Consider the following 12,317-nt stretch of genomic DNA (forward strand, 5'->3'; position numbering starts at 1 on the left):
TAAAACCGGGGGCGGGGGGGGGGGGTGTGTGTGTGTGTCTCCAAATACCTTGAGATGTCACTTTATCTGCTCCATCCTCCATTCTTCAGTGTCTCTTCAAGGCATTTACACTCACCACTTGGTATGAGTAGCATTTTCTCCGGAAATTGGTTTGTCACTCAGATAGTTCAGCTGCCAGCTTGTCTCCTATTCTTTTTTAATTTTTTTGTAAATAAATGTTTTATTGGCAATGCACCCAGGCCCAATCACTGACATATTGTCTATTGCTGCCTTTCTGTGATACCCAGTTGGAGAGTTGGACAGGGACCATATGGCTCAAAAAGTCTTGAATATTCACTTATCTGGCCCTTTACAAAAACACTTTCCAGATTCTCTTGTAGGGAAACCATTCACACATATATTCTGATAAATACCATTTGTATTTAAGCTTTAATAAATGCTATTTATCTCTAAGCCTTAGTTAAACCCCAAACGGGGAACCTTTCTCTGCCTCTGGAGGTGAGATCAGATTGTTGTTGTTCCAGCTTCTGCATCAGGGGAGTAAGACAGCTTCCTATGGGGATGCTTGGGGAATCTCTCAGAACAGGAGGCAAGGAGTCGTTTCATTCCTGTGCTGGGTATTAAAGAAAATGTGACCTAAATTTAAACTCACTGGTTGATTAAGACCTGGGCCAGGATTTCCAGAGCCACACTTCTCAGGCATGTTCATAAGCCATCTCCCCTGCTATTTCGCTGGCTGTGGGATACAAATACAGCTTACAGACCTTAACGCTCATGGGGTCAAAGTGCAGATTTTCTGCATGTGGCATGGGTGTATCCTTCAGGATATAAATTAAGGGTAGGATTCTGCTAGTGCCTAAACTATCTGCCTCTAAAAATGCCTTGAGATGATGTCCATTGTGCCTTCTCTCTTTGTGTGTGTTAAAGCAAGTTCCAGACATGTCATTTTCATCCCTACATAATCCTATACACTTAAAAAAAAAAATATCAGTTTCTTATATAATTAAATGCCACTATCAGCACTATCAACAATTTCTTTTTTTAAAAGAATTTATTTGTATTATGAATAACAAACTCTCTGTTAAATTAAAACCTTTCATTTATATATTTATTTTTGGCCACACCACACAGCATGTGAGATTAGTTCCCAGACCAGAGATGGTTCCTGAGCCCCCTCCATTGGCAGCACAGAGACTTAGCCACTGGACTGCCGGGGAAGTCCCTCAAAAATTTCTCTATACCACCTAATAACCAGTCTATATTCAAATTTCCTTGATTAATGTGACGGCTTATCACATGAAGAGAGATTCTCCCTGTTTAAAAAAAAAAAACTATAAAGTAGTTTTATGTCAGCAGAGGCTTTGATGGCAGAGGTTTTGTTACTTTGTTAATTTGGCAAGATTATGCATAAGTACAGATTATTCGTCTCAGGTTTTACTGTCTCTCTGCCACTGATTTATGTATCCTTAGGGCACTCACTCAGCTCTCCCCTGCTTCCAGCATGAATTCTCCTTTGTCCTAATAAGTGTATGAAATAAGCTCTTGATCTGCTGGATTTATAAAGGTTTTTGAAACTTGAAAGCTGCGCTTCCTGTATATTTTCCACAGCCATCTTCTGCTTCACCCTCCTGGCTCTGTTCTGGGTTGGGAGGCTGAGGATCACTGCAGGGTTTCGGGGAAGGACCACACACCAGGTAAAGGTGGTGCTGAGCAGGGGCAGGGGGCAGAGCTGGGGAGCAGAAGGGCAGGGAGACTACCAGAGGCAAGGCTGGAGGGGTACAGAGCAGAATCCATCCCACCTACTTCTTCTGGAAGGAATGAAGGGGAGAAGGAAGGAAGGAAGGAAAGGGAGGGCAGGGAAGGAAGGAAAAAAGAAGAAAGAAAATACAAAACAAACAGAAAAATAATGTGTGTTTGCCTTTAAAACATAAAAGAAAGCTCAGTGATCATTTTTTCTTACTAACTGAATCTAATCATTGCTAGCCATTTGGTTTTGGTCCTAACTTTTAAAAATGTATATAAATTTTAATAAAATTTGTATTGTACACAATATCTTATCTAATTTATTTTATTCTCCTACTTTATATTGTAACAGGAACATTTTCAACCTTCATTAAACATGTTTCCAAAACAAAGTTTTTAATAGGTGCATAGAATCCTAACTTATGGGTATAACATACATTTAGATTGCTTATAATTTGTCACCATTATACAAACAAATATTACCATGAACACCCTTGTACCTAAATCTTTGAACCTATCTCTGATGATTTATGTTAAATTCATCAGAATAGAAATGCAAGGTAGAAAGATCAGAACATGTTCCAAACTTCTCCCCAGAAAGTTGGTTCCAATTATACAGTAACTGAAAGAGTGATTGAGCCTGTTTTCCCATAACCTTGCCTTAGTACTGTTATTATTTTTTCCTTTTAATCTGAAAACTTAAAACACAAATTATCATCATTGTACCCATTCCTGCTTTGTTCATGTCCTTTGAATCTTTGACCATTTTATCACTTTATGTCAAAAGAATGGATAGTGTTTAACTGTGGGTTTTGATGAGGGAAAAGTGTAAAAATTTCCAGATTTGTGCTACACCTTCAAAAAGCAGCTGGGCTATGCAAGTGGAATGCAAATTATTTTCCTAGATTATTTGCAAGGCTGAGCTAGCACTCAAAACAGACTGCAAAAATCTTACTTGTTATCAAATGCCAAGTACATATTTTCAACATCTAATATATCCAACTACTATATTCACACAGTATTGTTACCTTTTCTTATAAAATCTGGCTTACTGCATGGGTTTTGGATTTGCTGCCTAAGCTGGATCAACTTTCCATACCTTCCTCCATAGATGTAAGTATCAATCACAAAGTAGTTTATGAACCTTTGTGCAACTGCATGCAAAATACAGTACATAGGAACAGCTTTGAAAATTTTTCTTGAGAGAGAGTCCAAAGCTTTCATCATGTTCTCAAAAGACCCTAAGAAAAGATTACAACTCTTTGATATGGAGAAAATTCTAAGGGTTTATAGAACAGCCATCTCCACAGGAGAAGGCAGGTAATGTGAATGAGTAAAGTGGGTGAGGTATCGGAGTGACAGGAACTGTGGCATCTCACATGCATTTGCACCAACTAAACACCGTGGCTGTTTCTCAGCTCCAAACCACTATGGTGTGTGGGGAACTGGCCCCAGTGTTTCCTGATCTTTTTTTTTTTTTTTTTCAGAAGAAGCCAGAAATATGGATGTTTACATGAAGTCTTCCAAATTTTAAATGCCTCCAATAATTTGAAGTTAAAACAAATAATCATTATATGGTACAAAGGACTGGTCTGCTGATCTGGCCCTCTGGCTGCAGGCCCTAAAAGAAAACCAGGCATTTCAAAACATAATTATATTCTCTTTATGTCTATAATAAGCCAAGAACACCAAGACCACTTAAGAACTAGGCTTCCAGTGGACTCTGGTCTGATTGGAGTTTGGCACTTCAAAAGTTCAATGGCTAAGTCTACCACTGAAGCAATGCAGTTGCTGAAAGCAGCAGAGCCTGACATCCATCCATCCTTCCCCCCGCCAATGTCCAGCTCTACAGAGATCAGTCCTACATCTCTTTAGTGGCAGTAGAGAAAAATGTTCTAGAAGAGGATATGTCAAGAACCCTAATTGCATGGTTATATAAAACTGTGATTTTCAAGTTGGCAATACTAGCAATTGCTGCATTTTACCTACTGCCAGAATGAGAAAAAGACAAGAAAGTATGGAAGCCACAGAGGAGCTAACCATACCCAGATGACTGACATTTGTATAAAGCCAATTAATCTCTACCTACATAAAGGAGTGTGTTCTATAAAGATACCCTGCAACATAACAATTCATAAGGGAAAAATCATTTCCAAATTCAAGTGTGTCACAAGTTCAGGTTTAAAAACACCAGGCTTTTGAAATATGGTACCAACCCATCATTAAACCTTTCCCACAACATGTGACTACTGGTCCCTGGGCAGATTTCCAAGGCAAGTATATAGTAGGTTCTGAGATCTGTGGAGGAGTGGAAGTAGTGAGAAGAGGGGACAGAGGACCCTGCAGGCTGAAAGGCTAGAGGCATGATGGCTGCAGCTGAGAAACAAATGAGTAAATTACAGAAAACATGATCCAAGCTGGTAACCACATTTTGCCTGAGGATGCTGGACGACACGGAAGGAAGAAAAGTGAACAGGAAGTCGCTCAGTCGTGTCCGACTCTTTGCGACCCTGTGGACTGTAGCCTACCAGGCTCCTCTGTCCATGGGATTCTCCAGGCAGGAAGACTGGAGTGGGGTGCCATTTCCTTCTCCAGGGGATCTTCCCGACCCAGGGATTGAACCCGGGTCTCCCGCATTGCAGGCAGACGCTTTACCCTCTGAGCCAGCAGGGAAGCCCGATGGCTGACATGGAAGTGACCAAATACGCCTTTTTTTCCCCTTCCTCACGAGACATTCTACAGCTGGTCAAACGAAGATCTGAGCTGTGGTAGACAGTGCTACAGGCAGAGCAATGCCACTTTGTGAATAATGAAATATTTCACTCAAGCAAATATGTACTTTCCAAGGGAGGTATGTATGTGTGTGATACATTAGATGCATTTTGATTTTTTCCTTAATAAGAACAACTCAGGTGATTAGATGGCTCCTTAAATAATCACAGAGAACATCAGTTTTCTAAAGGTACCTGTAATCATGCTGGATACAATTAATGGTAAAATGATGAGTTTCAGCATTCTCATCAGAATCTCTCCAGGAAAGGAAAAGTAGAATTTCTCCAGGTTAGACAGCTTGCTGTATTCTCGAACCAAGACTCCTATAACAATCCCTAAGAAAAACAATGATTGGGAAGAAGAAAGGAACAACATTAGATTTTTTTGGTATAAATTGCTATGAAAAAATATCTCCCAAATAGAATTTTTAGTGGCAAGAAAAATAATTTTGATGATCTTCCTTGAGTCGGCAAATATTAGACTTAAAAAACAAATTGCATTTTAAAAGGTAATGAGTAAATCTGTAAAAAGTAAAATTCATATGCAAGCTTTTTCCATCTCCTTTATTTCCCTTCAATTATATTATCATGACAAAACATCAAAGAATACTGTGAGAAGGAAAAAAAAAGTTCAATCTTAGCCAGCCCAATATAACAATTGTTTTACACACCACTTTTATTGTCTATCTATAGATATTTTACATATTTTATACTTTACATATCAGTTTGTATTTTTCTCATATTCTTTTAATAAAATTTTAGTAATACTCTTCTCTTTTTATAGAAGTAGAGTTGATTTACAATGTGTTAGTTTCATAGCAAAATGATTCAGTTATACATATTTTTCAGATTACTTTCCCTTACAGGTTATTACAAGACATTGAGTATTGTTTCCTGTGCTATATGGTAGGTTGGTTATCTATTTTAAATATAGTAGGGAAATGTTCAATATTAAGAAACAGTATGCATTCTCTGAAAGCTTGCCTTAAGATGATGTTGGTATGAATTGTTTCACTTCTGAGAGGACTCTGACAACTAAAATTCACAAATTTTAAGTATTTCTTCTAATAACATCCAGTTGCCCTACCCCACCCTATTCCCATCAACTGCCACTCCCTACTACCTTCTATTAATCAAGAAAGAAAACTCACACATCTTTTGGGATGACTCACACATCTTTTTTTTTCTTCATCAACCTCTGATGGATGACATGCTAATCGGAAGTAAAATGACTAGAGGGCAAGAACATTCAGGAAGGATATAACTGGATATGTTAATTTGCAAATGCAAATAATTAGTATGTGAAAATTTAGAGTTATTTGCATACAGTTAAGAACACTAGAGCAAATGAAGAGATGTCAATTATAATCAACAGTAGAGTTTTCATTTAAATTCTGGTATACTTCTCATGCCCACTGTGCTGTGCTTAGTCGTGTCTGACTCTTTGCGACCCCATGGACTGGCCTGCCAGGCTCCTCTGTCCATGGGGATTCTCAATACTAGAGTGGGTTGCCATGCCCTTCTCCAGGGGATCTTCCCAACCCAGAGATTGAACCCAGGTCTCCCACACTGCAGGCAGATTCTTTATCATCTAGGCCACCAGGGAAGCCCATAAGTAACCTTATATGAAACATTTATAAGTTACATTAGATAAGTAACCTTATCTTTAGCTTTTATTTTCCTACATATTTCACCTTTGCCTTGATCTCTATTTTGTACATACATTATTGAATGTATTTCTGATCAGCCATTTTAAATTATTTTTGGAGCAAACATATACATATAAACATTTTTGAAATTGCAGTTAAAGCAAACAAACAAAAAAGCCTCTGTATTTTTGATTTTTTTTGATACAGATTTCAAAACTTAAGCGTTAGAGACTCCAGAATGGTTAAGAACACCAAGGATTCAAAATATTTTAAGCAAATATTAAAAGCATGTTGTGCTTACTACTTACTTAATTAGCTATGTTTAGCTGTTCTATACGGAACGTAAATATATTGTTCTATAAGGATGCTCTGTGATGTTCAGTGCTTTAAACAAACAGAAAAACCAGATACTCTCTCTCTTAGTATTCAGGTTGCTTCAAGTAAAATTTTGGCTTGTATGTCAAAGAAAGCTCTGTATGTAAAAATAAAGGAGATGTGTCTGTGCTTAAAAACCAGCCACAAAAGCACTCTGTTGGGTAGCAAAAGAACCCATGTGCTCCCATCTTAGGGTTTATATTACCAACGATTAACTGTGCCTCTAATCATCTCCACCCCAAATGAATGCAAAGCAGTTAGAAAGAAATGTACTTGCTATTTTTCAGCCTTTAACCAGATATGGGTTTTTAATGGTAAAGATAAAAAGAGTCTCCACAAGGAGTCATTTAAAAGCAATCAAAGGTGACAAGCACAATGAATAAGTTACTGTATTTAGTAATGAACGCTTTCTATCAAGCTTGTTCTTGAAGTTGAATATCACAAATTATATTCTGATATTTGTTGACTGAAAGGAGAATACAAACACCAAACAAGACTTGGAAAAGCAGTTGGGAGATTCTCTCTGGGCCAGAGATGTCATCCCAGGACCCTCAAGAACAAAAAATACTGGTGAATGACCTCAGCCAGGAGTTAACATTTGTGAATAGATGTACTACGCCTTGGTCTCAAACACATTTGGAAAAATGAGACGCAGGATAAGAGAAAAATTACTGGAAGATTTGCCAGGTTCCAAGATGAAGCCAGGATTTCACAGTGTACATCCTTTCCTACCCTTTTCCAGAGTCAGAATCTTGGAATGGATGAAGGAACATGGAGAGGTTTATTCATAGCCAAGGGCTGCTGGGATTAAGTGCCCACCCAGGGGTACACAGGTCAGATGCACATGGTAGGGCCACTCCCAGAACCAGAGAAGATGAAGCCCAAGAACCTTTCTGAATAGCATATCTATACAGAGGCCTTCAGCAGGTCCAGGAAGTAAGTCCAAAGGTACAATTGTTACCTAGATGGTTGTAGCCCTTTAATTACCAGGAACTCATTCTTGGCCTGCTTTTCCCCACACAGGCAGGAAGATCCCAAGCAGGTACTAAGATGGTTGGGAAGTACATGGTGTTAGGAGAGCAGGATCGAGTTCTGGCTCCACCACCTATAAAGTACATAACTTGGGTCATGACTTTACCTTCTCCTGTTGTCGAGTGGTGGGATTGGAGGTAGGGCCAAAGGGCTGCCCTCAAAGGTGCCTTCAGAGGGCCAAGGTGTGATCATCTCTGAGCCATAGTGTCCTCAGTTTTAAAACAGGATCATAAAACCAGCTCATTGGCTCCTGGAGAGCTGGCAATGTTTTTTACATGAAATGTAAATACATTGGTAAATCAAGGAAGGGAGAAGCTAGGGAGGAAAACAAGACCATAGCTAGAAATTTCTTCTTCCAGTTTAAAACCTTAAGCTTAAAAGAGAAGATACGGACTTCTCTGGTGGTCTAGTGGTCTAGTGGTTAAGAATCTGCTTGCCAATGCAGGGGTGCACTCCTTGTCCAAGAGGATCCCACAGGCTGCAGAGCAAGCCCATGTACTACAACTACTGAACCTGTACACCCTAGAACCCATGCTCTTCAACAAAAGAAGCCACTGCAGCGAGCAGCCCATGCACCATAACGAGAGAAAGCCCACGTGCAGCAACAAAGACCCAGCACAGACAAAAATAATGTTTTTTTTTAAAATAGAAAAGACACACAGGATGTCATTGTTTCATGCCCATGTTGTCTCAAACAACAATTGCCAGTCCAGTAGCCCTATTTTGGAGGTAATGGGATGATTTGTTTTCCTGCAAAGTTTATTTTAAAAATATTGTTTATGAAATAATTCTGGAGATCAAAATAAAAGGTCATAAATAATTAATTGCACCAACCTATCCACTCCTTTCTCCTCACCATTTCCTAGGTCCTACCCAAACTTTGTTCTTATGCATGTTTTGTTTTTTCAGTACTCCAGTCTAGCAGATAACTCAACACCCTGCCCTATTAAATACTGTCCAGCAGAAGAAAATAGGTAATTTTAATTTTAAACAAACAAAACAAAAAGAAGCAAAATCTCACCACGGCCCTTTCAACAAAGAATGGGAGCAGTTTGTGAGCTGCGAGGCATCAGTGTATGGTGAGGAAGGAGGGGCCGAGGGCACGAGGCACAGGCCCCGTGCCATTCTGGCAACATACACTGCCTGGGTGGCTAGCAGGGCCGGAGGGTGGGCCTTTCCTCCTCATTCCAGGATCTGGCAGCTGAATCAGTGGCTGTGAAGCCTGATTTGTCCACAATCAAAGGCACTTGTGGAAATCCACTCCCAGCCAAGAGTGGGTCCTTAGGGAAGCCAGTGAGGCCTCTGAAACATCAGCTGCAAGACACCACCCAGAGTTCACAGGGACTTCATGCTCTCCCTTCTCGCTTCATAGGGGCACTACCCAATCTTTGTTCTTATGCACATGTGTTCTTTATAGTTATAAAAATTAATCTGGGGATAGTAGCTGAATTGCATTTGATTCAGATTTATAAAAACAGCATTGTTCCTGTTTTAGGGTATTTGCAGAAAAGAGATTAAAATCTTTTGTGGTTTTTAATGAAAGCCCCAGAATAGTTCTCTGGTTCACAGATTGAATCTGTCTTGATTAAATAAGAACTATTGGCAAAGGAAAATACATTCTTAATTACCACTGAAATAGTTATCTAGCCATGCTGTCATGTTATGTACTATTTTAAGCACTAGATTAAGCCCCTGAGGAGCTAATCTGAGTGTTGATAACCAGAAAATAAAAAGTATGGGGTGAATAAAGTTATTAACAAATGGCCTGGCATACACTGAGCCTCCCTGGTAGCTCAGTGGTAAGGAACATGCCTGTCAAGGCAGGAAATGCAGGATCTATGCCTGGGTTGGGAAGATCTCCTGGAGAAGAAAACGGCAACTTATTCCAGTATTCTTGCCTGGGAAATCCCATGGACAGAGGAGACTGGCAGGCTCCAGTCCATGGGGTTGCAAAAGAGTTGGACTTAGTGACTAAACAACAACAACAAGCATACTCTGAATAGATAGGAGGATGGTTTCTCTATCCTATACTTCCACTGAAATATACCTGCCCCCTTTTCTCATCTTTTCCTTTGGAGCTGAGTAGCTTCAAAAATATAAGCTCTTTACATGAACTCTGACACAAAACACAGATACCTGTGTGTCTATAAAACTTTTATTTTTAAGCCTTAAAAAATATATTTACTGCATAGGCAATATTCTAACAACTCTACTGGAAATCAAAAGTGTTAAAAATTTACCCACAATCTCATCAACTCAAATATATGTAAAGTGAAATTGTTTTCATTTTTCATACGCTACTGAGTTGGCCAAGCAGTTCGTCTGGGGGTCCTTTATCTCAGTTTGCCAACCATGGACTGAACTCAGGACACAGCAGTGAAAGCCTAGAATCCTAAACACTAGGCCACTAGTGCTGCACCCAGGGCAGCAGGGAGTGATCGAAAGCAGTCGACGTGAGGTCTGGGAAAGAGAAACTAGAGACAGAATTAAAGTGTTAAAGATGGGATCAGGGGACTCAAGACCTCTTGGATCAAGAGCCCTGTTCCTCAGAACCGCATCACTTTAATTTAGTGTCTTGGCAAGCAGGAAGTATCTGTTGTGCTACGTTGAAGGCAGCCTCCTGTGTTCCTAGTCATCTCTCCCATTTTATTGATTACTTTAAACTATCTTTGTTATTTTCTTGTACAAGGGCTATCACCTAGCTGGAGGTCATAGACGTGCATATGCCTTGGGAAAACATCTTAGTGTGTGCACAAGCAGCATTCCAAAGTGCACACTATGTTTTTCCTTAGCTTAGCAGGGTATGACAACCCCAACTAATCAACCCAATGTATTTTTACTTGGGTTATGCTGTATTGCTATATTTTGCTTTTATTCTTTTCCCATGGTGATTTTCTCATGGCTTAGCCGGAGCAACAGGCGGCTGACTATTAACCCCTGCACACCAGGGAACTCCCCCACTGAGTTTTCAATTCCATTGTCTCTAAGTTTCATTTCTGGAAGTTACTGTATCCTTCTCACAGCATCATTTTTCTTTTTCCTATTTTCTCTTCCATCTGTTTCTTTTTTTAATCATGCTAAACATATGTACTACATACTCTTTCAGATGGTTGCATCATGTCCAGCTTTTGTATTCTCTTGCTTGTGTCATTTCCTTGTGTGATTTGTAATTTTTGATCATAGATTTGTCTTTTAGGAAGGGGGTTGGCTTTCCATGGTTGTGAAATTGTCCCTATACATAATAGGACACCTGTTTCTCCTGCGAGTTTAGGAGTTTTAAGGTCACGAGGAAAGTCCTCCTATATTCTGTGCTGGTGTAAATTTAGACCACACAACCAGGTAAGTATATGTCTGAGTTTTAATTTTCTCATGGGTGCCTCTCTTCCTCTTTACTCTTAGACATGGGCAGAAGGCAGCTTTCTTGAGGTTTCCCTGGGTCACAGGGTAAAATTTTTCTGTTCTTCTTTCTAAGTGAAATGAAGTGAAACTCGCTCAGTTGTGTCTGACTCTTTGCAACCACATGGCCTATACAGTCCGTGGAATTCTCTAGGCCAGAATACTGGAGTGGGTAGCCTTTCCCGTCTCCAGGGGATCTTCCCAACCCAGGGATCGAATCCAAGTCCTAACACTGCAGGCAGATTCTTTACCATCTGAGCCACAAGGGAAGCCCCTTCTTTCCAAGGGTAGGACCAAATTTTGAGGTTTTAGGCTCTATGAAGAGGAATGATACTAGCTCCTTCACCTGTATGGGCCAAGATCTTACCTCTTCTCTATGTGGATATTAGAACCCCATCCCCCATCACTGCTGCTGCTGCTGCTGCTGCTAAGTCGCTTCAGTGGTGTCCGACTCTGTGCGACCCCATAGACGGCAGCCCACCAGGCTCCCCCATCCCTGGGGTTCTCCAGGCAAGAACACTGGAGTGGGTTGCCATTTCCTTCTCCAATGCATGAAAGTGAAAAGTCAAAGTGAAGTCGCTCAGTCGTGTCTGACTCTTCGTGACCCCATGGACTGCAGCCTATCAGGCTCCTCCGTCCATGGGATTTTCCAGGCAAGAGTACTGGAGTGGGGTGCCATTGCCTTCTCCAAGGGCTATAATTGGCTTTAGACCTTATTATCAGGTTTTGTTTACACTTCAGGCTTTGTGTTCCCTTTTATTTCTGGTACATGGGAATTTTTCTTTCTTTGAGTTTGGGTTACACATTAATTTGGAGAAGGGTATTATATTTCTATGTGTTTGGGATGGTAGGATTCATCCACATTAGCTCAACTACCATATTACTAGATGCTACAGCACCATCAATTATTTATTCCTTACCCTTTCCAACATGTCTATTTTAAGATGGATAAAGGAGTGAGTGGAGATTAAAGTTGAAAGTCCCACCACATACAGTAAAGTTCTTGCTATACTAAAGACCTGATATACTGATACTAAAACAACTATTGCTCTTCCAAGAACTCCTATGTAATCTTGTGGGATCAATTAACCAAAAATCATTTACAGACCACCTATTCCTGAAACACACTGGACAATGGGAAAATAGAGAGAAGAGCAATGCATAATCAGGGGACCTTGACATGAAGAAATGCATGTTAGTCTCTCAGTCATGTCCGACTCTTTGGGACCCAATGGGCTGTAGCCCACCAGGCTCCTTTGTTCATGGAATTCTCTAAGCAAGAATAGTGGAGTGGGTAGCCATTCCCTTCTCCAGGGGATCTTCTCAACCCAGGGATCGAACCCGGGACTTC

At 40.2% G+C, this 12,317-nt stretch overlaps 1 protein-coding gene across 1 annotated transcript in view; it reads right to left on the reverse strand.

The window, feature by feature from the left end:
- LOC120860239 (excitatory amino acid transporter 3) overlaps nucleotides 1-12,317 on the reverse strand; it is a 75,308-nt gene that overhangs the window by 35,565 nt on the left and 27,426 nt on the right. Inside the window, exon 2 of the mRNA XM_040236029.1 lies at nucleotides 4,710-4,850. Within this exon, the coding sequence (XP_040091963.1) occupies nucleotides 4,710-4,850 (141 nt within the window). The remainder of the gene's footprint in view (nucleotides 1-4,709; nucleotides 4,851-12,317) is intronic.

The sequence above is a fragment of the Oryx dammah genome, unplaced genomic scaffold, assembly GCF_014754425.2.
Source record: "Oryx dammah isolate SB20612 unplaced genomic scaffold, SCBI_Odam_1.1 HiC_scaffold_11050, whole genome shotgun sequence".
NCBI lineage: Eukaryota > Metazoa > Chordata > Mammalia > Artiodactyla > Bovidae > Oryx > Oryx dammah.